The sequence below is a fragment of the Tympanuchus pallidicinctus genome, unplaced genomic scaffold (genome assembly GCF_026119805.1).
Source record: "Tympanuchus pallidicinctus isolate F22 unplaced genomic scaffold, pur_lepc_1.0 scaffold5, whole genome shotgun sequence".
In the NCBI taxonomy this organism is placed as follows: domain Eukaryota; kingdom Metazoa; phylum Chordata; class Aves; order Galliformes; family Phasianidae; genus Tympanuchus; species Tympanuchus pallidicinctus.
The window spans coordinates 55,028,893-55,055,746 of record NW_026294769.1 but is presented as its reverse complement, the minus strand read 5'-3'; the positions used below and the strand labels follow the sequence as shown (position 1 = coordinate 55,055,746).

General features: G+C 37.0%; 1 protein-coding gene across 1 annotated transcript in view; it reads left to right on the top strand.

Moving 5' to 3' along the window:
- STK3 (serine/threonine kinase 3) overlaps positions 1-26,654 on the top strand; it is a 134,063-nt gene extending 107,409 nt beyond the window's left edge. Inside the window, exon 11 of the mRNA XM_052704447.1 lies at positions 24,686-26,654. Coding sequence (XP_052560407.1) covers positions 24,686-24,844 — 159 coding nt within the window. The 3' untranslated portion in view covers positions 24,845-26,654. The remainder of the gene's footprint in view (positions 1-24,685) is intronic.
- The last annotated feature ends 200 nt before the right edge of the window (positions 26,655-26,854 follow it).

Below are 26,854 nucleotides of genomic sequence, written 5' to 3'. Positions count from 1 at the left end.
CACTGCAGAAGAGAATCACTCTTTTCTGGTCTTTGGTTTTTGAGGGTTTAAATAACCTGAATAACACTGGTTTTCTTAAGTTTTTGCAGAGAATTCTACACATTATTTTTCCCTGTCAAGTTAAAAGCAGGTAGGTCTAAGATATTGCAAATATGTGGTTTTCTTGTAAAGGATGTAAGAGTAGCTTTAGTAGACTGTCATGAATTTGTCTTGTCCTTTCTGAATTTTGCATTCAAATAAACTTGAGTTTCACTTTAACTGAACACCTAACTTGAAGAAATCATCGAGTTCCAAAACTACACAAATGCACTGGTAATATCTGTTGCAGCTCAGAATCATTGGAACAACAGTTTATTCTTCCAGTAGTTTCTGAACTTCTCATACTTAAGAAGTGTTGACATGGTAAGTCAAACATGAGTATGTGCAGAGGTCATCTTAAAGTAGATTAGCAGCTAATGATTCCAGCACTGTCTTATGCTGAATTATTTTTCACTTAGTAAAGTAGTTCTTCTTCCAAACTACTATTATTAAAAATGAGAGATTAAAATGGCCTACTAAATAATCTTTTCTGTATCTCTCCTGAGGTAGAATGTTCCTATAATGCGCGACTGAATCCAGAGTGTTTCAACAAGTCTAAATTGAAGGTGTTTCTGTAATTTTCCTTGAGGGAGACAGTCTGTTTTATTAATCATACTACTAAGTGATTTTCTTTTTTTTTAATTTTCAGTTTTTAATTTAATCATGTAATGCCTAAATATTGCTTAACATGAGCCAGCAGTGCGCTCTGGCAGCTCGAAAGGCAAATGGGATCCTGGGCTCCATTAGGAGAGGGGTGGTCAGCAGGGACAGGGAGGTGATTGTCCCTCTCTACTCGGCTCTTGTGAGGCCCCATCTGGAGTACTGTGTCCAGGTGTGGAGCCCTCAGTACAAGAAAGACATAGAGATCTTGGAAAGGGTCCAGAGGAGGGCGACTAAGATGATCAGGGGGCTGGAGCACCTCCCCTATGAGGACAGGCTGAGGGAGTTGGGCTTGTTCAGCCTGGAGAAGAGAAGGCTGCGGGGTGACCTCATTGCAGCCTATCAATACCTGAAGGGAACCTACACCCAGGAGGGGAGTAAACTCTTCAGAAGGGCTGACAACAGCAGGACTAGGGGAAATGGATCCAAGTTGAAGGAGGGAAGATTTAGGTTGGATGTTAGGGGGAAGTTCTTCACAAGGAGAGTAGTTAGGCCCTGGAACGGGCTGCCCAGGGAGGTTGTGGATGCCCCGTCCTTGGACGTGTTCAAGGCCAGGTTGAACGGGGTCCTGGGCAACCTGATCTGAATGTGTACGTTTGGTGGCCCTGCTTGGCAGGGGGGTTGGAACTACATGATCCTTGAGGTCCCTTCCAACCCGGGTGATTCTGTGATTCTGTGATATTGCTCTTCAAACAATATTCAGCAGTTCTTATTTCTGCAATGAGAAATAACTTTCTCTATGTGGTTATTTAATCTTTCTTTACGTGTCTATTAGGGAGAATGCTGCACAAATAAAACAATACATACATTAGTGTGTAAATAGCCACCCCAGAAATTATTATGAAGATTTGGAGTTCACTTCTACTTTGAAGAGCCCTGGAGCACAGCCAAGCTGTCAGTAGCTGCCAAGAATACGATCAGTTCCCCATGTGTCAGTTCTGTACTTGCATCTTGAGCCTTCCACAGGTGGGAATAGCTTGTTCTTTAGAATTAGGGACATCTGTCAGTGGGCCACTGGTTTGAAGTTGTGACAGTCTGTCTTTGTAGCAGTACAGGAAAAAGTACAGTAGCTACCTCACAGCCCCTTGGCAACAGCAAGACCGTGAAAGCTCATCAGTCTGTGTGCTTTCTCAGAGGAGCTGCTCACTCTGCCTGAGTACCAAGCTGATTCTAGACAGACTCAGAGAAAAGGGTTTTGAGCTCAAAGTCTTTCTTTCTGGGCACTAAGACAAAGCGCAGTCAAATTAAAAATAAATAAATAGATAAAGTACTCTGCTTCATGTGTGAATTGTTGTCAGATACGAAGTAAATAAATTATTGGCTTCATGGAAGGAAGAGGCTAGTAACTGGTAGACAGCAAGGAATTTATCCTCAGGGATACTGCCAGGGTTATTAAAATAGTTCTGTAGTGTACAAAGTGGAGATGCAGCCATTATCTTCAGTATTTCATTCATGTAATCCAGCAGTTTGTAGGAGTGAATGGACTACACTGTGATGTCTTATGGCTGGTATTAAGGGCATGAAAGAAGGCAATATCTTTTACTGTACAGTATATTAAGGAAGGTTAATTAAGTTCATTACTGGAAATATGAATGCCACAATAAGGAAACAGCCTTAAGACTTTTTGGATTGTGTCGTAGAATTATAGAGTCATAGAATGGCCTGGGTTGAAAAGGACCACAATGATCATCTAGTTTTAACCCCCCTGCTATGTGCAGGGTTGCCAACCACCAAACCAGGCTGCCCAGAGCCACATCCAGCCTGGCTCTGAATGCCTCCAAGGATGAGATGTCTTGACTCAGAAATGAAAAAAAAATCCTGGGATGATACTTAGGATTGTGTTCTGATTTTTTACCATAGATTTGCCTTCTTGCAGTATTTTGACAAGTTTATTTTGTTGTCATTCTAGCTATAGAAGTGATTAACCGTGTACTTTGAACAATTCAAAGACTGAATATTGTCAGAGATTAAATACTGTCAGTTTATTTGGATCAGATTTAATTGAACACAAAGATTATATTAATTCACCTTTACTGTGATTGTGGATATTGGTATTTGTGGTATTTTTTATTTGATGTATTTATAATTTAGGAAAGCACTCTTCCTGTTTTTGATTAACATGTTGTCCTGCATGGTCTCAAGGCGTTTTCTCCAGATTATGTATTTAATGGCTAGTTCTGATTTTATTCCTCTGTGCTAAAGTGACACGCATTTTTTCTCCAGGCTGCATCACTAGCATTGTTTGACAGACTGCACTCGTTTTCTTTCCAAATTAACATAGCTGTGCCAGGTCTTATGGGAATGAAAGACTGAACTTCTGAAAAATGGTTTTCATGGTGTATAAATAGCACAGTTTGTGTAAAACAGACAATTGTAAGCTTCAAATATTGTGGCTTATGGGGAAACTTGTCTTTATTGAACAACATACTGCATAATGCATTCAGTTAGAAGTATACAGTTTCAGCATACAAAACGACAGAAAAAAATCTTAATAAATAAAACAGAAATGCCTCGAGGTTGTCAACCTTTTGAATATTTGTTGTGCTGTCTAACTGGGTCACATCAGGGTGTTGGCTGAACAAAAGATAATTGGGAGCGATAATTAAGCAGGGATGTAGGAAAGGGAAGGGTGCTAGATCCAGCCGCTTGTGTGCTTCACTGGGTGCAGTATCTGTGTGCTTGGCCTAGCCTGTGTTGCAGCATCAGCATAGTTTTTGGTGTGGCTAAATCAGTGTAATTGCACTGGCAGGGACCATTTGGTTGAAGGACAGTGGAAAGGATTCAGGTCTAAGAATTTGTTCATGTACCTTTTATAAAACAAAACTTAACATGTTCTGTTATCTTCAGCCCAAAAAAACAGAAAGTGTTTCCAAGATGAGTTCACAGCAGAGCTACTGTAAGATGCAGGAGTTTTATTATCAGGTCTTATCTAAGGTGCGAATATTGCTCACTGCAATGTATCTTATTTTCACTTTCAAAGGATCTCCTGCTTTGTGATAAGCTTATCTTAGGCTGTGTCCCACTCTCTGCAGTTCAGAAAGTGCTGTGTAATGCAGTCTTAGTTTAGTTGCTGTTGCAGTTCAGGTAAATAAAAAGTAATGTATTTCATTACTTAATCAACATCTATTGGATAAATGACGTATGTTATAAAATCTTTTCCTACTGTTTTCTCTTTGTATTAAATTCCATCTATTGGATGTTAAAAGCTTGGGGTTCTTTCCCTCTTCATACAATAACTATTCTCCTGGTTTTGTCAACCTAATGAAGTAATGGATGCTTGTTAATATTCATGATATCTTTGAATAGATGTGCTTATTTGTTTAGTATACTTTCATGTGAATTTGTATAACTGAAAAATGCATTAAAAGTCTTTTTTTTTCAACAAGCATCTACCCATTCAAATCTACTGCCTGTGCAAAACACTTTCTTTGTCACTTGTGTTCATAATGTTGTGTATTGAGTAGTAATGGTAGTTTGTTGTCATGCTGAAACAGTGCCAACATTGAACAGCCAGTTTCTGTACCCCCGCTGAAGTATTCTTTTTTAGAAGTATGCAGTGCTCAATGATACAGAACATAGGAATATTCTGAGATTATGTGTTTGTGAAGTCAGCTGTTTATGAATTTGCCACAGTTAGGTAGATCTTTGATGAGTGTGCTTATGTTTTAATTCATCCTTTTCCTAATACTGTTATTAATATTGCTTACCTCAAATGCACTGTACTTTCAGTGCTCTGGCTCATTGATGTGGGAAGGATTAGGATTGCAGTGATGACCAAAGTCACAGGTATAAAGAAATTACTAGGATTCTTTTAAGGAGAATGTATACTGAAGTTATTCTTGTACTAAAGTAAATTTGTAATGTCAAAAAAAGCTATAACATAAAATGATATGTGGTCTGCTTATGTTACAGAAATTGTATGCTTTATTTAATTTTGTGTAGGAATAATATTCTGTTTACTTGAAATCCCAGATGCTTTATTAAATATGCTGTGCCTAATTTTTTAGCATTACTTAGTCACAAATAGGAGTGAAAAACATACATCAAGTATGTAAAGACCATTCACTGAATCATTCTTATAAAAACAAGTTTTCACTAAAACTCAACACAACTGAAGAGGAAATTTAAGCACATACTCAATTTCAGGCATGTAAGTAACTGCATTGCAGCAGCAGGATAACTAATGTGCTTAAAATAAACACGCCTTTTAAAAGAGTTTCTTGTTTCAAAGCCCTTTGCCTCTTCTGCATTGTATTTTCATTGCTACAGCTTCATGTTCCGTTTGTTCGTGGTTGCAATACTCGTGCAAAGTCACTAGTTCCTGAAAAATGCAGCTTTAGCTCCATCAGGCTGCTGGTTGTCAAATCTAGATTTAGTACACTCTAACACATTAAAAATATCAGTAGTGTGAACTTAGTGTTTACCTATAGAACTGTTTATTGCACGATTGAAATCTAAGAGGGATTTGCATTAATAATGAAGAAAGCCATAAAGAGTACGTACAGATGTTTCCTAATGCAGTAGGTCTGTTGCTCTAAAGGCATATGATCGCGTTTGGAAAATTGCTATTGCATGTCTTGGCAGTTTGTTAAAAACTGAAAACTTGAAGTTAACTGGTATTTTGATAGACTGAGTTCAAGGTCACCTTTTGTTTAAATGATGTTTTGTTTTCTGTAATTAGACCATGCCAGGTGTATTAAGTGTATAATTAAAAACACAAGGTTTGGCTAATTCAGAGTAAATGAGAACAAAATACAAGGTCATTATTCGTCTCCAGTGAGCCTCCAGATGAACAGCGCACATGGAAGTATTTATAAAACATTTTGCATGGTTAAAAATTGCTTTAGGTTGCTGTCCATGGCTTTTAAATTAAACTACTCACAGATTTTTACAAAAGTACCTGTAGCACAGAAATATGTTCCCATGCCTAGTGCTGAATTTGGGTGAAGATAAAACGATAAAATTATATGATACATAATTCTGTGACATAGATTAAAGAAAAAGAAAGAAAGAAAGAAAAAAAGGTATTAGGAGGAGAATCTATGAGACTCTGCAAAATGTTAGTAAGGTGCACTTCCACTGATAGCCACAGTACCAAGCAAGTGATTCAAAGTGGTAGAAATCACACTTGAGAGACATGAGCTACTTTTGTGTTGATGGGGTTGAATTTCTTGCTTGGTAATTGCTCTGTATAGTACAGTGGTGGAAACTTGCTTTTACCACACAGTAACCAAATGCTAATGGGGGCAGAATTGATTTATCAGTGATGATCCTCATTGCTTCTATACTTCTGACCCAGCCAAACTTCTCCTGTGCCTTGTTTATTTTTGGAAAAGTAAAAGACATAGGAAGTAATGTATGTTTCTTGGATTCCATACCTGCACGTAATGCCCCTTAAATTTGTCTTCATAATTAAAAGTAGTCCCAAGCTACAGAGGTACATACTTTTTAAGCTAGTATTTACCAAAGTAACAAGCAATTTTTTTGGAAAATTCCACTGGAGATGCTGGTGGTAATTTCAGAAAATGAAGTCTGTTGACTGAAATCAGTCACTTGGAGGTACTATACATTGCCTCACTGAATTCAGATAAAACAAGAAAGGCCTATACTTAGCTTTCGTGAATCTCTGTATTTTGAATATCCTATGTGATTGAAATTGTAAAAACTATATGATTTAAAGTTGCACGTTTTCTTTAGAACTCTGATGTACATGGTTACAAACTCTCAACAGTTTGTATCAACATTTCTCTGCTTAAAAGCAACCAGGGATTGGAGAGAGATGCCTTGGAAGGACCACCAGGAGTAGGGAAGTTGTTTGCTTCCTGCAGAAATGCAGTCAATGGGAAAAGTTGCTGAATCTTATGCTCAGGCAGTAATTTCTGAGAGAGAAATTTCAGAAAGCTCGACCAAAATAATTGGGATGTTATTTTTGTCATTTGTCGTTCTGTATAGATAGCACCAGAAATGTAACAAGCCCAGAAATTGTCAAGAGTATGGGTCAGCATGAGAGAACAACTTGTAATCTTGTTTAATTTTGTTATTCGTTTTGGATATTCCCAGGTGAGGAGTAAGGATTGCCAAAGTATTCCAGGGCTGTTTCAGTTGCAGTTATGGGAATGTAATGATGTATGGGATTGTTTTCATGTCAGATTAATGCCTATGTTTATAAATGTATACTTATTTTTCTTCTTGTCTTCCTCTTGTTTACTGCCATATAACTAATTCTTTTTTCCTGATGCCCACTTTTTTTTTCATTAATCTTGTTTTCTACTCTAAAGTGTTCATTTTTTTTTTCAGATTTTCCCAACAATTTTGAATTTGCAAAAGTATTCATTTCTTGAAACCTACAGCCAAACTATTGCCCTGGTTTCTCATAAACCTGCTCTTGATTTGCAAAACAAAGCAGCTGATATTGGCAAAGTCCCATTACAAAAAGACACACAAAGATGATCAGGTGTACCTGGGTTGTGTGGCACTGGAGCAGGCTGCAGCATACACTGTAGCTACTGTAATTGATGGTCAACTACATCAGCTGTCAGCACTCCTCTTTGGCCCCAAGGGTTGTATAGCGCTGAACACTGGCACAGTCCTTCTCTGTGTCCATTTTGAAGTGTGTATATGTATTTATCAGGGGAGGTTTAGGTTAGATATTAGGAGGAAGTTTTTCACACAGAGGATGGTGACACACTGGAACAGGTTGCCCAAGGAGGTTGTGGATGCCCCATCCCTGGAGGCATTCAAGGCCAGGCTGGATGTGGCTCTGGGCAGCCTGGTCTGCTGGTTGGTGACCCTGCACATAGCAGGGGGTTGAAACTAGATGTGGTCCTTTTCAACCCAGCCCATTCTGTGATTCTGTGTGTTAACATGCCCAACCATCCTATTCTGTACTGGGATCCAACAAGACACTGGAGTGACTACATACAGAGTCTGTAACTGCATAGCTCCTGTATTCCCTTTCTGAGAACATGCACTCCCCTTTATAAAAGTGTTAGTGCCAGAGTTAGGCGAACATAGCATCGCAGGGGTTGGAAAAGACCTCAGGAGATCATTGAGTCCAACCCCCCTGCTAAAGCAGACACCCCTGTCTGTTACCAGACCATGATTTATAGGATATATAGTAAGTTTTTCAGCTAACAATTAAAATGAATGCCTGATGTATGATACTACTGACTCAGGAGGCTGGTGATCCTTCCAGCTGTCTTTGCAGGACTGACTACATTAAAAACATATTTGCTTTTTTTTTCTTTTTTTTTTTTTTTTTTTTTCTTTTTGAAAGAAAGAAAGAAAGAAAATGTAAGTAATTATCAATTTGGAATGCAGTGTCCCTGAGTATATACAAAAACATGGCATAAATCTTATTTTAAGTAAGATCTGGTTTTCCTCTTATTACCAACAATACAAATTTCTCTAACTGAACAAAGGTGAAAGATCAAAATAAGACACATTCCATTCCTGAAGTTAAATGAAAGCATGTTTGTACTTGATATGATGGGAAATAGCTTCAAAAATATTTTATTCTTTCAAAGGAAAAAACAGAAAGAAGGAAGTCATTTTAAAGCTGTGAAGGACTTTGTATGCAGGTGGTTATCAGTTGAGTAAGTGTCAGGTATTTTAGTGAAAGCTGGCTGGGTTGTCCATATGTTTTAATATTTTTATTTTTTAGCTGACTGTGCCAGGAAGCTTCATGCTTGGGTTGGATTGTACTCATGTAAATAAATGGTACTTGGTGCCAAGCAGTCTAGGATCACAACTAACCTTGGGTGAAATTGAACTGGAATTGCTGTGTTTGATACATTCATAGACATGGGATATACATTTTTATGTATGAGTAATGTCTTACATATTTCTCAGCAGATTATTCATTCTTGATGCATTCTCGAAGGGAGCGCTTGCTCCAATGGTTGTACAACAGAAAAAAAATGTTGATTTTATGGAAAACAATACAGAGTAAAAATGCTGCTTTGTGTTACTTCTGTGAACGCACATGTACTTGTGAAATAGGCAGGAGAGTTTTGCTGTAAATACAGCAGGACTTTAAATCAATTTTGGGGGATCTACAGTACACACCTCAGGAGGTTAGTGAATCATTTGTTAATTTGCAGATCACATTTAATGATGCTAACATGGTTTTAATTTTATATAAATTCTTATGAAATATTTTGTTGCTTCTCTTGTTTTGTTCATAATTTCTTAGTGATGATACCTTGAGGTGTGTAATTATTTAAATAGATGTTGCAAGTAGGAAGTCTCACGCTGACACTGATGTGTTAAGAAGTTCATATCTAGATGTACAATCATATGAATCATTAACATCTTCCTGTGTTTACTTGCAAAGAATTCATTTCTATTTCTTTATTCTTGTATGGAAATATTAAGTGACTTCTTTTCTGAGTGTAGAAGGGCTTTCAGCTTTTATCTGTGTATGGATTATGTTAAGAAATGGTGTTTTCTTTCCAAGTCTATGTATGTAAAGGTCAAACTGAAACATGCTCAGTTAGGGCTTTGTCATTGACAGTAACCATCTCAGACTTGGTATGCTTTTGAAATTTTCAAAGCAGTCATCTGAAATAATTTGAATCCTTTGAATTAACGAGTGTGTCATGCTGATGTGATGCAGGAAATCTAAACACAATTTGATTGTGCTTCAGACTTGTTCCTTTAAAAGCCATCTACGTTATGGCTCAGCTATTGCTGGGGCTCATTTCATGGTCCTGGCCCACGTGCTGCTCTGAATGGCCTTGAATAGACTCCTCATCTTCATTGCTGGTGTGGGTTTACCAGTTTAGGCTGTGAATAGCCTTAGCATGGCATTTTAACGACACCTTTTGACCTCTGTGTGATGTGCTTCTTCGTAGAGTGAAGTAACTGTGTAAGTGTTTTAGTCATTACTTGGAAAAGTGAAATTACTTCAGAATCAAGATACACTATTGGGAAAGTTTTAGTCGGCTATGCAGTAGCTTATTTTGTAGTACCTGCATTTTTTTATTTTTCTGTTTTTTCTCCTGTATTGAGTAGGTCCACAAATGCATTTTAATTAGTAGGACAGAGAATTGCTTAGCATTCACATTCTGGTGAAATGTTCCCTAATTAGACTGCGATTGTAATGTAAGCGTTTCTTCAAATTAGTTGTATTGTTTTAAGTAATCAAGCCAAATAAATTGCAGAAAGTGAAATAGCAATATTCTCTCTGAAAGACTTTAATTAAAAGTTTTGTTGAAGCGTTAAGATTGACAGAACCGTCACAAATTTGAAAGCAGTACATGAGCAGCAGAGTCCACAATTCTTGTGATAGCTCTGATGAAAATGCAAAAACAAAGTGGTGCTTTTGCACAGCAGTGGGGAGACATGCCAAGTCCCTGAGCGCTTTTCTGAGGGCTTTTGAATGCTTCCAAATTAAGCGATGGGCTGCCTGAGCAGTTAAATCAAAGCAAGGCAGGACTTTGCGATAACACTGCAGCAACACAAAGGACGGGCTGTCAGTGGGCTGCCAGTGACACCATAAGCTTTTTCTATAAAGACCATATTTCTGCTACTACACAGGTGCAAAATCTTTTTAGAAATACATGTGATGAGTTAGAATATGTTTTAAAATATATTGTTGGATGGCAACCGCAGGGCAACTGCGGTGCTTGAGTGGATCACCATTTACATCCACTGCTAAGGCATAATTTACATTTCCTTTTTGTAATATGAGAAGATTAAAATTATGTAGAGGATAAAACAAGCCTTTATTCCCTTTTCATTTTTCGTGATAGTTTTAGTTTTTATTCTCAAGATACACAAAAACTTATGAAATTATTGCAATAGTTTTCTAAGACAATATTTTGAAATAGCGTTTCCAAAAGCATGCATTGTACAATCCACTGCTGATGTCTAATAATCATACCACAGCATTGGCTGTTTGCATCTAGCATTTAAAAATGTATTTCTGAAGTAGACAAGTAGTTTACCCTGTAAGTAGTAGGTACAAAAGCTTTGCCTGTTTGTATTAGATTTTCACTTACAGCTTGATTGGTTCTGAGAATCCCTGCCATTTTTGGTGTAGGTGGGGCAGTCTTCTTACTCTGTTGTCGAGTACGTTGTCAAATACATGAATCCTAAAATGTGATGAGAATACACCATCTCTGTGTTTCTTCTGAAGGGATGTGAATGCCAGAAAGAGAAAAAAGCTTTGGTTCTGATTCTCACACCCCTCCTGCAGGTACTCCCTGCTTGCAGACTGAATTTCAGGAAACCACCAATTCACTTGACAGAACTTTGGGGAAAAAAAGTTATACGATTAATTTTTTAGTAGTTGTAATGTATAAAATCAATTTGATTCACTTTGTCATGAAAGCATGACCGTCCTTCATATGATTGCCTTATGATTGCCCCCCAAACCTATACTTATCAAAATGCAATATTCAGTTTTACTGTGTGGTTCTGTTAACATTTAATCATGCTGGTGTTTCTAATTTTTAATTACCCTGCTCAGAGAAAAATCTTTTGCAATCTGGCTTTGTATTATTTCTGGTCTGTTTCCTGATGAAATGAGACTTAGATGACTGTGCTATTTGTCTTGATAACTTTGGAGCCTTTTTTCCAAATTCAGCAAATGTGGAGATCTTGAAGTCGATTTGCTCCGAGTTTCCTACATACAATAGTGTCCAAGAAGAGGTTTGCAGTCGTATGTCTATGCTGAGATGTGGGCTGTGGTCTGGGTTTTCTCTGACCTGCCAGTGGGTTGACCTTCTCCGCTACAGCTTGGAAGCATGGATCGATGTGGGGCACTGTACCCTCAGTCCTATGGGAGATGTATTAGAGGGTGAGAGGGGTCTGGCAGAAAAGGGCACCATCTAGTTCTGTGACTTGAGCCGTGCTGATCAGAGCAATCGTATGCCCAGCAAGGTAAGCTGGTTGGGCTTGCACAGCAAACATCAGCCTCCACTTCCTGCATCCTGTCTCCTCTCCCTCCCCACTCACCCACAGCTGTGAGTTGGTGAATCCCATGTAAGGAGGCAGCAGCAGCCTGAGGGTTTCACACAGTAGGAATGACCCTTTTGGCTACCTCCTGTCATTAGGTCAAATTAAGTGTAAAACGAAGCTGCTTCCTTACTCTTTTTTTTTACTTCTGTTTGGTCCCCAATTCTACTGCTGTTTTAGTATCAGCAAATCATGACAGTCCTTTCTGTTAAGATTCCTGTCTGTGGTTCAGTTACATCTCACCTGAACTAACTTTTTATGGAAGAATTCCCTTCTTTATGTAATGGTTTCCATGTGTCTGCTGAATCAAGTCTAAATTTATCACCTTTCGTTTGAGCTGCATTTTAATACCATCTGCTTTTTTGTCCTTTTTTGAAACAAGAGAGATGTGAAGAATAAGTGTTTTTGTCTTGATTATGTCTTAATACAAGTCAGTGGATAACATCCTAAGATTTACTTGACAGAAGTTCAATTTTGGCTTTGTAGATTGATTAAAGAAAGAGCTGTAAATGTATTATTTCTTCTGCTGGACCTAAAACTTTGATTTTTAATGGCCCTTGTATTGATACTAGCTTTGGTATAGAGATATCTATTTAACTTTTCTTTTTGCTTTCAGTGAAATTAATACATTAAAGATGTTCTGCTTGTAGGTAGGAATATCGTATTATCCAGCCTGTATGACTTCCATGCCAAACAAAATTCAGGCTCCGGGATGTTTTCTCTGAAAGGTCATTGGAAAGGTGAGGAGCAGAGATGAAATGATATCATTTCATGTTTACATTCATTATACAGTGCAGTAGTGGGTTGACCTACAGGAAAATAGATCTCCACATTTGAATTCCTTCGTAACTTCCTAAATCAATTGCTAGTTCCTTCTGCTGGAGGGAATTTTAGAAAACTATGTAGAACTGGCAGCAATGTAGCTATTACTGTGTTCTGGTTTTGAGGCCTATTTATATAGCATGACACTGCAGCAGTATTATTATAAGCAAGAGTTTTGAAATATATATTCAAAATGAGTTTGTATCATTATCTCTGCTGGATGTTTTCTCAAAATTTCTCATTTAATGCGTTTTAGTTTTCACAGAGGTTTCATGTGATCTGCACATAATCCCTGTTGGAGAACGTTGTTACTAATCCATATAACTACCTTTTTTATTTTGCCACCTTAACTGCCCTTTTCTGTTTCTCCAGCTTTTTATATTTCAAAAACAAAAACTTGTTTGTGTGTAAAATTTTCCTTCAGGCCAGTGCTGACACAACTTGTTCTATTCTTATCTGTTTCTATGGTGTTTCATCCTTTATTGCTTGGTATTTTCTTACACAATTTTCTGTGGTTGTTATGGCAACAATAAATAGCAAATATGTCAGTTTTCAAGTGACATTGCTACTTTTAAAATGTTGCATGGTATTAAATTGATAAGCAACTTGATAACAACCAGGTTAATAGGTGTTCAGTTCATAACTACGTTTCCCTGCGTGATACAAACCATCGTATGCTATAAAGACAAGCTCCCAGGAGGGCTGATGTTTGGAGATATTAATGTCAAAAACAACAAGATTTTGTTTAAAGCAAGAGAAGATGCTCGGGTAGGAAAAAGGAAAGTGGTTTGAGATGGAAATGGTTGAGGACTGCAAGGAGCCAATATCTGTATAAAAAAGTATTTAAAGTTTGAAAATGCTATCATCAAATTACGTATTTAGAAAAAAAATGAACTGATGAACCAGATTCTCAGGTTTTTGTATACATTGTGCTGCATTGCTACTTTAAAATCTCTCTTGATCTATGTGAGATTTTTAAATATTTAGAAGTCGTTTCTTCCATTCATTTTTTGCCTTCTAACAGGGCCTTTGGTGAATTTGGTATTCACCTGTAATAAACCAAATTTTTTTTGTAAATATAATCTGATATTGATTTTCTCCTTACAGTGTTGTGTATTATCTTAAAGTATATGGTATGTGTAATTTCAACTGTGATTTCTGCACACTAACACTTGTTTTTAAACTGCTCAATATGGTGATATTTCCTACTGGTGAGGGATGTTAACATCTTTAAAATACATGGGTTTTTTTAGTTGAATCATTCTGCAACATAAGTTGATTTTCATTAGCATCAATTCAGGAATATGTAGCGTGTATGCATATGTTTTTCTGAGAGCATGACTTTTTTCAGTGGTGCATCCTGACACATGCAGTAACTGTATCAAGAAGCAATCCTTGTGTTGGTAAATTCATGTGTAACTCAGAAGATTTTGAACTGATAAGCAGTCTGTTTGACGCTAACTCTGTGTTTCCTTGCATTTGTACTCATGCGTATGCATTAGATCCTGTTGGTGAAGGGGGTTTTTTCACACTCTCTCGTTCTAACGAACTCTAAACAAACACTTAATAGATCATCAAACCCATTCATTTGTACCTTTTCTCTGTTCAGTTTTATATCTTTGGATGCACTATGCCATTCAAGCTGAGGAATAAATGTGCTGTGAGCAGAAAACTGGCTGATGAATTTTAAATAAATTGCAAAAGCACTTAATAGCGTCAACATTGGTAATTTGGTCTTTCCTTTGGAAAAGCACTACTCTGAAAATGGTCTTAACAATGGAATTGTATATACAAGACACTGTAAATTGTAATTAAAATCTCTTTGGCTTTTAATTATTTCTGAATGTACAATTGTGAAACATAATTTCATTTAAAGATGAGCTACGTAACAACCGACTGAACTGAGCCCAGATTTTTTCTGAGTACTGACACCTTGCATTGGAGGAATGCATTTGCCCGTCTTGCATTTTCCTGATGCTTTTTATGTGGCCTGGGAATGAGATAGGTTGTTTGGAGCAAGTTTGAGCTTGATAGGAACTCTTTGTTATTTCCTGCTCTTACAGTTGGAAATAATGTAGACAATGCCCTTAGTTTTACTTCTGTTTCCAGATTATGAATGCTACATCAATTATAAAACCTAAATTACTCCCAAAAGGGCTTTTCAGGATAAGGATTTAGATTTGAAGTTGCAGCCACCTCAAAATCAAGTGCAGTATGTGCAGCTTTTTTGTTGTTGATACATCATGCAATGATTAGAATTTTGTAATTGTTTTTCTTTACTGCTAAACTACTGTACAGTGATTTTTTTTCTTTTTCTTGACTAATTTAAGTCTAGAAAAGTGAAACGTCATCACAATGCAAACAATCAGTAAGATGAGGTGAAAAACCAGCAGGGGGTAGAGAGACCAGAAGGATTCTTGCCAAAACTGGAGTCACATTGTATGCGTACAGGGTTTACAGAGCTCAGACCATTCCCTAGCAGAGGGCTCTGTCGCTGATATAAGTCACTCTAGAAATGTGAAGATGGAGTAGTGAATGCTAGAACTGCAACCGGTATTAAATGACAGTGTTGTCACAAAAGCTTCCATGGTATCTGTTTGCACTGAGGTTCTCCTTCATCATAATAAACTACAACTGTATCTTTAAATTTATAATTAAAAAAAAAAACAAAACTGAATAAACAAACTTATGCTCGAAGTATGTAGATCGAATGCTTTAGACCTTCCTAGGAGATAATACTGTGCAGGTAAGAAAGCTAGTTTTTGGCTTAATCACATGCCCGTTTGAGTCACAGGCAAAATATTTGATAATAAATATTTATCTGGCAAATTATTTTGGCAGTTCTGGACTCTGTAAGTGAATATGCCACTGAGTCATTGAATCTTGTTTACTAAATAAATGGGGTTTCTTCATGGAGTAAGCATCATCCTTTTTACAAGGTGATTTATTTTTGTAGAATGGTCTCCTTTAGAGATTAGAATTAGAATCAGTGTTGGGATTGCCTGCTTTTCTTATTCATTAAGATGTTAGTGGCTTTTTTATTAATTACTGTTGCTGCTAGTTGTACTTTAGTACGTGGGCCTTTTGATTCATGTGTTTTAATTATTATCTTGTTCTTAGTATTCTTATATTTCTTATAGGATATTTCTTAGTACATTACTTGTAGTGTGAGTAGCATGTTACCTGTCTCTGCAGGAAAAGATACCGTGTGTTATTCAAAAGCTGCAAGCTAAGTAGTATTATTTGATTGGCTATCACTTTCTGTATTCATTAACTTATTTTAGTTATCATTTAGTCAGATTAGAAGGAAAACAGAAGCTGTACTACATTTAGAGCTTTGCATTGTGTATTTCCCCAGGTTGGCTAAAGATTATGTGGTGATCAGTGGTTCTTTGATTGAATTTTAGTTAAATAATTCAATGCAGAGCTGGTGCATTTCATCGAAAGAACTGACCGTGTTGGTGAAGCTTCTGAAACCTCAGCGTCTGGCTGATTTGTAGATAAGACTTCAGTGAAACAGTGATGCTGTTAGGGAGAATTAAAGTATCCCTTAAATTCTAAAGAGATATTCCACAAATCTTCTCAGTTCATGAAGATGGTAAGAAAGTTTCAGAGCTGTTTCAATCGTTTTCCCTAGCGTGGGAGCTGTCATTATATGGCAGGGCGCTGGGGCTGAGCCTTGCCCCCCACTCACCTCAAGTCCCTGTGCAGCAGCCATGGCGGTGCCCTTCAGCTAGGCCAAGCTGTCCTCTTCTCCCTTGGCCCCATCCCCAGGTCTTAACCTCTCTGACTTTTGTGCAGCAGGAGTCTCATTTTTCCCTGCTGTGGCTAACAGCTTGGTTACATTTCTCTGCTTAGCTCTGGCTCTGTCTACTTGCTGCATTCAGCGTCTGCCCTTTCTGGTTTTTGGACTATAGATTTTTTCCTGTTCATTTCATACCAAAAGTGGTAGAAAGCTATATGCTGTTGGACGTGCTTGCTAGAATGCTTTCTGCTTGAAATGAAAACTAACAAGCAGTATGTCTATCATTCTCCCATTTATTGAAGATGATATGTTATTTTCCTAGAATAGAATAAAATAAAATAGAATTTTCCTAGAATTCTGAATAGGCTATTTTAAACTAAACTGTTTTTTCTTCCCTGTAAAGAATATAATTCAAGGTTCCTCAGCAAATAAAATAGGAATTTGTGTGTCTGTTATGTGCTGGGGAGATTATGTCCCCCCTCCCCAGACTTTCCTGTCTAGAAAATTTAGTTTTGCTGGTTTTGTTTTTGCTGTAGTTTGAGCTGTGACCACTCTGCATTTCTAAGAAGTTTCAGGTTCGCGTGTATTGTCTTTCACTTGGACACTGAGATTAAGGTTTAAAAACTCTCCGACCTCTTCACATTAAACTCTTCTCTGTGTCTGCAGTTAACTTCTGCGTGGATATATCTTGTATGCCAGAGATCCTGATTATTCAAGGAACTTCAGTTTTCCTTTTAAATATAATATTGAATTGAACTATTATGTAAACTTGCTACATATTACTTATTATGTATTGCATTAATTTGTTTGCTATGGTACTGTTTTCTTTTTAACTTCAAAACTTCTATTTCATATTATTTATGTTTTTAATTTTATTCCCAAATATAAATCTGCATCTACCAAATATTTCAGCAAAAATGGCACACCTTTATTGTTTTATTATTTTACCTTTATTATACTTGGACATCTTATCTGGATTAATTTAGGTAAAGAAAAAGATCCCAAATCACTCGTATGTCCGTAGTTAATACAGCTTGTACTTGCATGTAGATCAGTAGAACTTTAAAAAGATGCAAAAATCTTATTTTCTGACCGTTTTGTAAGTGACTCTGTCATGGAAAAATGAAATGGCAAGGAGGCAGTGCCTTACCTTGAAAAAAACATATGGAGTAATGTTTGCATTTATATAGGTGAATGATAACTGCAGTTTGCTGAAATGGGATATGTAGTTCTTACAACCTTAAGCGTGCTGTTTATGAGAGAACTAATTATGAAAGACAAACTACTTACCCTGGAGATCTACACGTTAATATGAATGAAATGCTTTCAGTTACTACGTAATTAGTACACTAAAAACTCCAGTTATGTAATTCATTTTTGATTTAAAGCTGTGTATCTATGTGGATAATTTTGAAAAACTATTTTTTTATAGGTTTGTTTTTCTTGCTGTTGTTAGTTTGTTTGGTTTTTTGTTTTTTGGTTTTTTTTTTCCCCCTGTATAAGCAATAAGGGCAGAGGGGAGATCCTGTATATTTTTAGATCTGGTGTGGTAGCTCTCCTCACTGTGTGGATGTATTTGCAACTCAGTTTAAATAGCACAGTGGATTCCCAGATGGAGGGCTTTTCCTAAGCTTTAGATTACCTATTCTGTTGGAAACTCCACTAAACATTCACTGTTTTTTTCATGGCTAACCGTAGCTTTACATGCCTGATAAAGAAAATTAGAGTACTTAAAAGAAAGCCAAAGTCTTCTCTGAGGCATTTTAAATGGCGAGTATTTCCCTGTGATACTCTTAAAAGTCATTTTGAAAAATGTCTGTGATAGATGGTGCAATTCTGAAGAGAGGACAATAGCAAATTACAGTGTCGTGCTTCAGTAGATTCAACTGTAAGTGTATAATTTTACAATACAATCTCTAAGTGACAGAAGCAAAAAGAAACAGAATAAAAGTTGTTTTTTTTTTTCCTTTTGTACACTTCTGAAGTAAAAATGATGTGAGAAAATGATCTCACATTTACCTATCAACGAACATTTTTGAGCTACCAGTTTTCTGGAGCACATGGCTTGCAGTTTATTTACCTCTGTTCAGTTGCTTTTTATATTTTACCCCTTTTAGTGAAAATTATTATAATCCAACCACATGAACATCATATTCTTTAGTAGTAAAAGCAATGTGAATTATGTTTGAGCTGCTTACGATATGATCAAGCATAAACACATGCTACTTAACTGGTGTTGTGAGGAGCTGTGGAAAATTGCAGTATGCAAGAGTTGTAATATCATTGATTTTTACACAACTCTTCATGATGATTTGTGCTTTTCTGTAGATTTCAATTCCTGTAGTCAGTATAACTCATAAAAGCTTTAAACTCCTAGATTGGTGTTTTTCTTTTCCCTGAACATTTTTAGTCTTTGCAGTTTCTAAGCAGAAACGTTTAAATTCTAGCTGCCTCCTCATGGCTCAGAAATAAAAAGAGGTAGCAAGACCTAAAACTGTCGTTTTAGGAATCCAATTTTTTATGGTAGTTTAATAAAGATGAAGGACCCAGCTCATAATTTTTGAATTTTAGGATTGGCAGTGCTTAATGTGCTAAGAGGAAAAGCCCTGGGTAGTATGCAAATTATAGTATGCTTTAATGCTATAGAAAACCCCCTTTTTTTTTTTTTCTCTTAGTGGTTTGCTATTCATATGCAGTACTTTCTGAAGCTGAGGAAAGTCTTCAATAGCTGAAAAATAGGGATAGTAGGGGGAGATTGAGCTTTGTGTTTTGAAAACAATATACAGTTTCAATGTGTGAACAGTGGAGGTTTGAGTAGTGAAGATAGGAATTAATAATTGAACATTTATATATAATATTTTATTCCTAAAAGGACGTCTTAAAATAAGTGAAGTTGTCCTGGTTTAATTTTCTCTTAATTCTATGTGCTTATTTTACCCCTCCCAATGCATAAAGTAGTCCTGTGGAATTAAGTTTAGGTTTTAAAATTTTACGTTCCTAGTTCTTTTCTCCCAAAAGCAACAGTAGTAATTGAGATCTTTTTTATATTTGTATAGCCTCATATTTTGTATTTTGCAACAAGGAAACCTGCTCCCTAACATACAGTAAAATTGCTTTTGCTCTACTGTCTGTTATAGTTGGTTTGCTTGTGTGTGATTTGCCTCCTCCAGTGACAGCAGGGGTAGGGATGACAGCAGGTCAGAGCTCTGACGTGCAGCCTGACAAGTACAGCAAGGAGGGGAGAGCTGCTGCTGAGCACGTAACAGCAACTGTGGCATATTTCTTTGCATGCAAGGATAAGAAAGCTATCACATAAGTGAGCTTTTGGAACTTTTATGAACTTTTATAGACCAGAAAAATTCATCAGGAAGGTCTAAGGGATCCTGACTCAAGTCTAACTTGTTATATTAATAAAAAGGATTTTGAAATCATCAGTGGGTCTCATTCAGTAAGAGAGAAGAAAACTGCTCAGCAAAAGTAGAGGAAAGGCTACAGTGGAGAGAAAGTTTCTTTTACCCGAGGCCACTAACAACACAGAGCAATCCAAGGCATGCACTGGTTAAATCTTAGAAAGTGCTATAGGCAACCCACTCTTGCAATTGCCATAGAAAATTGTTGTTGTTAGCCATTCTGTTGATAGTTCATATTGTAGGAATTACTAGCAGATGGGAAAATAGATGACTCAGAATACAGTATTAGTAATCCATGTTTTTTTAATCAAAGGCCTCTAATAAGGCATGTTGCATCTGTAAGATTCATTTAAGCAGTTGCTAGGAAAAAATTGGTTTTTTCAAGTAAATACAACAAACTTGATACAGATTATTTTTTGATCAAATATCTATTTGCTTGTTTTCATTGCACCAGCTTAATGGCAGTATTCCATAATTTAGTTTGATAGAATGGAGGTTTGCAATGGGAATTCATGCATTATGGAATTACTAATGAAATCTAATTTTATCATATTGAAAACATCACAAGCCTAGAGCTTTTATTTACCTCTGTTAGCTGTCAAGGGTGGATTAAGACTGTAGTGTGCTACATCCACTCAAACTTTGGATTTCGCCCCCTGAAAAGTTTGGATGGCTACAGATGTGTGCTGGCCAAGACCAGCTAATGAGTTCCAGACCCTTTTCCAGACCCCTTCACTGTAATTCATGGACTGCAAGCACCGCCAAGTATCTCAGATACATTTCCTTCCTCCTGACTCCTGTGCTGGACACGGGCAGTTAGGATTCACATTGCGCTGCTTGTCTTGATGACCTTTGAAGGTCCACATATGATTGTGTGTTGTCTCCTTCCTGCTCAGCTTATCAATATCTGGTCTGTAGACAGGAATGCCTGTATATTTATCAGTTGCATGTTCTGGCTCAAGTCTTTGTCAATATGATCTGATCAGGGTTGCAAACAAAATATATAAGGTACGGTGTGGGTCCTTCTGCAGGCAGGAGTATTGACTGCAAGTAATTCTTTGTCCTGCTGAACATGACAATCCAAATGTAGCTGACCTATCTGAGATACACTCACTTACACTGAAAAAGGTAAAAACTGTTGCCCTTCCCTTGCTGCGGTTTAGTTCTGAGAGATGACCGCATCAGCGTGGGAGGAAGGTATTCCTTCTATGTCACTGTTTGAAGATGTAATAGAAAGCAAACAGCCTGAAGCCAGTGTTGACCAGAATAAGAATGTTTTCTGCATAGAAAATATTCTGATGAATCTTCTATCTTGCATTATAGCACTGGATTATTTTCTTTTCAGCTGCAGAGCTTATCACTGCTTCTTAAAAACCCAGGTAACTGTGATTGGCTGTGGTTCCTGCCAGCGTCACACCAGGGAATGTACCTGTCTCTGGACTCAGTAGCTCTCATCTGTGATTTGATCACAGTTTGTGGATGTGCCTGGAACTTCCCCAGCCTCTTGATTGTTGCTATATCCCAACTCCATTTCTCAATAATGAAGGTGATCAAATTAAAAGAAGGTTGCTAACAATTCTGAATCTGTTCTGCTGCTTTCTAACTTTTGCACTCAGCTTTTTTGGAGAAGTTGCTTATCCTATTATGAGTAGGTTGAAAAGTGAACCAGAAGGAGGCAAATGGTGGGTATTCCATTTCGTAAGAGTTCGAGATGAGCTATATTAGATTTCCTTACTTTTGTTTTCTTAGAGGAGAGTGTGCAATGTATGGTTGTGTTGCCTTTTCCTAGAAAATAACAGTTCAGCTGCAAGGATTAGATAGATATGCTTTGGTATCTGAAGGGTATCAGTGAAGACAAGTGTTCCCATACACCTTGCAGATGCTCCATTCACTGAAGCCTGCCTCTGCCTTGGGGCTGGACCATCTTGACACTAATTGCTATCTGATTGTGAGCATCTGAGCTCAGAACGGACGCGATTGATTCTCTTATTTGGAGTGGCAGAGATTAAACTGTCACTGTCAGACTAATAATAGCTTGATTACAGGACTACTGTTTTTGCAGCTTGTAAAATGTTAGCAAAGTACCATTTAAAACCTTTCTGAATTCTGGTTGCTTGCAGAGAATTTCCTATTTGTGTTGGTAGTCCTTCTTTCAACAAGCCACATGGGAAATTAGCTATGGCAGTTTAAATTGTGAACTCTTTACAAATGGAAGTGGATGAGAGTGCCAAGCTCTACAGCTTTAAGAAACTGAATCAAAATAATCATCATGCATGGGAATAAATTGCATAGGAACAATTACATTTCCTGTAAGTTTCTGCGCATCTCATTTAATATATTTGCTGTTGCAATCAATGCTTGGACTTCTGCTGTCTTTAGGGTTCACGAAAAAGTATCCATGGCACAGAAAAAAGTCAAGAAGCAAACATTCTGAATGAGGAGTTATACGTGTGTGTGCACAGAAACACTTCCTAGAGTGAGCTGCATCATTTCAACGTGATTAAGTGGTTTTCTATAGTACACAGAGCTCTCTGACCATTACTGTCTAATCTAGCATCTGATGTCAGATGGATGAGATTCATAACTCTGTTTTCAGATTCTTAATTTCCCTTTTTTCTGTTATTTGCTTCCTCTGTGTGTCCCAAGCATCATCCATTCATACAGATGAGCACTGCAGTTCCTCATGTCCCCTGGGTGACATGACTGAGATCATTCTGAAAGATTCTTATTCTCTGGATTTAAAAATTCATTCTCTTTGTATTTTAATTTCCAGCCCAGCTGTCTGTGATTCTTAAAGAATATTTAATTCCATTTGCTGGCTCTGTTTCTTGACTGAAATTTAAATAAAAACTCAGCCATCACATTATTCTCTGACAATTTAATTTTTTTTTTTTTTTTTTTTTTTGTGCAGAAAAGTTATGTGATCACATAAGGTTGAGTCTATTATGTGCAGTTTACACTTTATGTCTGCAGTGGTGATTCAGAGGGAATAAATGGTTGCCCAAGCTGACCTTAAGCAGACACAAGACTTCATGAGTGACGTTTTTCACAGAAAACTCACACAAGTGGTCATTGATGGTGCTTCTCTTGGTCCACTTGCTAGTCCATGGAGCCACAAACACATTTCTCAGACGTGCTGAAAACAATGGTTTTATTGCTTCTCTCATCTATAATGCTAGGAACCAGTTAAAGAGAGGAATCAGTACTGTTGTATCTTCTGTGATAGTACTGCAAATTCACTCATCTAGAGAACATCTTCTCTGAAAAGTTTCCGTAATATGCTAGTAATATTTACCAATGGACTGAAAAAGAAAGAGGTGGGTTTTTGTTTTTTTTGGTTTTTTTTTTTTTTTTTTTTTTTTTTATTTGTTTTTAAAATCTTTTCATTCTCTGAAAATTGTAGGAAGTTTTTCTCTAAGAGTCTTGGTGACTGAGGAATGATGATTGTTTTCCCCCACCCTTTCTTACATTTATCAGGTGGGAGAAATGCCATAAACTGGGCGGAGGCAACTTCTTCCTTTCTGGGATGCAAAAGGTGTCATTTGTGCTCAGCAGACACAGATATTGGTTATGGGCTGCTGAGTGCATCTGGGGTTTCTGAAGCTGATGCTGCTCTGAGTGTCTCTGGTCCTGGGGATATTTTGACAGCTGACTTTTATTTCTGACCTTCATAGAAATCTCACTGTTAAAACAGCATTGAATGAAAATAGGCGTCCTTTTGTATATGCTCTTCTATGCATTTCTGCTCTTCACTCCATCTTGGTTATGCATTTAAGTTATTTGTTGACTATGTATGGTGTAGTATATCAGTAGAAATCATAGTGCTAGGGTTTGGACTGCATGTAGCAATATGTGCTGCTAATTTATATGCCTCAGATGCGGATAAAAATAAAGATCAAAAGTAGTATTTCATTCCTCGGGGAAAGCAGATCGGACGGTGCTGATGGAAAACTGCCCTAGATTCATAAACTAAGCATTGACTCATTAGTAGGTTGATTCAGAAAATGTATTCTTTTTTTTTTCCTCCTGTGTTAGGTGATACGCTTGTTTGCAATGCCAGCATGTTTGCAAACACAGTATAGATTGTCCCTTTCCTAGGATGTTAATGTTTATCACACTGTGAAAAATGGACACCCAGGCACTTCCAGCAGGAGAGAGAAAAGAAGTAAGGCACTGGACTTTCCCCAGGAAAGAATTACATAGGGCAACCAATGGAAGGTGTTTCAATAGTGGATCCTCCCAGGAAGAGCAGGTGGAGCATTGACACTTGATGTGCCCCGGTGCCTGCTGGGACCCTGGCCTTTGCTTGCATACTTCTTGTGTGAGCCATCGCTCTAAACGAATGAAATGTAATGAACTCTTTTAACACTGTGAGAAAACGTTTTTAGAAAGAAAAGAGGGCGGTAAAAGATAATTCCCTCCCACAAATTCAGGAAATTATTTTGTGTTATTTAAGCACCTTGTTGGCAGATGCCTTGACTGGTTCTGGCAGCAGTCTGTTGAGGAGTACAGGTGTCTTGTCACTCTGATCAGAGGGTACCTCTAAATGTCTCTCAGATTGTTTCTTACAGCAGTTGTCTTTTTCTTAAGGCTTCTGTGAGAGACTGAATTCAGTAAGAAATACTTGATTAGCCAGTAATTTATATGTGTGAATATAATCTTGTGTATAATGGTGTGCATTTATTTTCAGCCCAGGGAGCTTAATCCCAGGGCTATATTTATTCGCAGTCTAATTACAGGATATTCAAAGGGATTTTTTTAATTGTTACTGTTTTTATTAACTGTGCTGAATGTGTGTGTGTGTTTTCATGTGCTGTTACTGTGGAGCTTCTGTCTATATAAACAGTGATATATATATATATATATATATATGTACACACAGGGTATGTAAAAACACAGTGCAACTGTAATCTAAAGGGTTATGAAAAGCGATGATTTTCATATTGCTTATAAATAGTTTGTAATCTTTTTCTGTGTTTTTTGTGTGCTTGTTTTGCCTTTTTTGCAGTTGAAGAATCTAAGTTTAGAAGAATTACAGATGAGATTAAAGGCTTTGGACCCTATGATGGAACGAGAAATTGAAGAGCTTCGTCAGAGGTACACTGCAAAGAGGCAACCTATCCTGGATGCGATGGATGCCAAGAAGAGGAGACAACAAAATTTCTGAGTTTGTTTTACTTTCAGAGATGATGCTACGAGTCAGTGTGGACACTGGTAACTGTGTAGGTCTGAAGGAATTTTATTGTGAGAGTTTTAAAAAAAAAAACAATCTTTTCATTCTTCCTTCACAAGCAATGACAATTGGAGCAGTGAAAGAACACGTGATGTTCTGCAACGGGAGTGAAACACATTACCACTTGTTAAATTTTCAAGCATTCAATGTAATAGAAGTTTGGTCTGTTACTTCCCAGTCTTTTTCAGGTGTATTGTGGTAACTTTGTGTTGTACATTAGGAGGTGAGTTATGGAGCACCTGGAACTATTTCTTGATTGTACAACACTACGGAGCCTTATGTTGCAATATACTTTTCCTCCCACTTAGTAGCGTATTTATTGTGTAATCTTTGATTATCCTATTTATTTTATGCCTGTTTTTTTTTTAATTAGGAAATATTTGATAATATTGTGGAGAGAAGAGCTAGACTAGATGAAGTTAGTATTGTAGTAGAATGAAAAGCAACTCACCACTATATTATCTTTTAATACTCCAATTTCAGCAAGCATCCCAGTTCAGGACAGCACTTGAACATGTGTTCAGTCCATTCCTATCAACAGGATTTTAAGCATAAAGGAAATAATAAGCACGTGTTTTTCTGCTCTCCTGAATGAAGGATTGTGGCTGCAGTTGAGCAATACAATTGTTACACTAGAGAGCATTCTTTTAGAGAATATTTCTGTCATTTTTACGCACACAGAATGGCCTCTCATTAAACAAGAAAACAAGTGCCTAATTGGTTTTGATTTTTCTATTATTCAGGAGAAGCAATGCTTGCAGTCACTCCTGCAGTGTAAATTTCCAATTGCTATTGCAATTCTGACCAGTATCACCTTCCTGTTTTGCACCGTAGTTATATCCTAGTTTTATAATGAAGTAACAGCTACACTTTACACATACTGGATATGTTTTTTAGTTCATTTAATTTTTCAGCACTATTTTGAGGTAAGAGGGGAGTTATTAGTGGTTTGGGCTTGGTTTGGTTTCACATTATAGATATTAAGGGATAGTAATTTAAAAGCCAAAGAATATCAATTGATAATTATATATAATGTAAGTACTGAAATGAAGCAAGATATTGCAGATCTCTGAGGGTTCTGTCCTGCAATCACTAAACATACAAAATTCCTGTAGTCTTCTGTGGTAGATTTTGGGAAATCAGAAATGCAGGACCAAGCTTTTAATATCTTTTTACAGCTTCTTCTGTCTGATTTATATTGTGTAATATCTAATAGGTAGAATTTACAAGATTACAAAAGCTATTTCAGACTTAGCCAAAAATGTGATTCACTTTCTGAACAATCTACTGGGTTCTCTGTTGCAATCTTTACAATTGTTACCTTTTTATAATTAACTTTACTGTGATAGTCATACTTTAAACAATACAACTGAAAAGGTCTTTACTTTCAACCTCCAGCTGTTAAGCTTTTAATGGTGACTACTGTATGGGCATCTTCTGTTGAATGTTTTCTGGAAATTAGTAATCATCTCATACCTCTTAACATTTACTGTCATCGTTTGTGGACCATTTAGGTGGAACAGTGCAGATTTTGGAAATGGAACATTGTATCTTAAAATTGAAGGAAAAGGAAAACAAAAGATTTTACAATATCAGTGTATTACGGCCGTGCTGGGACCAGAATTTGGTTTTGAGCTGCATTACAGCCATTGTTGTCACTGTCATTCTGTGTGTGTTTGCGTGCATGCCACACTCTAATCTGTAAACCCCAGAGTCAAATAAATTTTAATTGTGATTGTTAGAACATCCTTACCCTCAACTCTTTTTATATTTCTTAAAACAACGACCATCCCTTCTGAAGAAGCAAGAACACAGAAGATCCATAAAAATTACTTTAGGTAAGATAAATGCACCTTGTAATCTTATGCCTCACATTTATACAATGAAATGATGTAAAGTAAAAAAGTGTATAATCATATCACTGTACTATTAGATTATAATCAT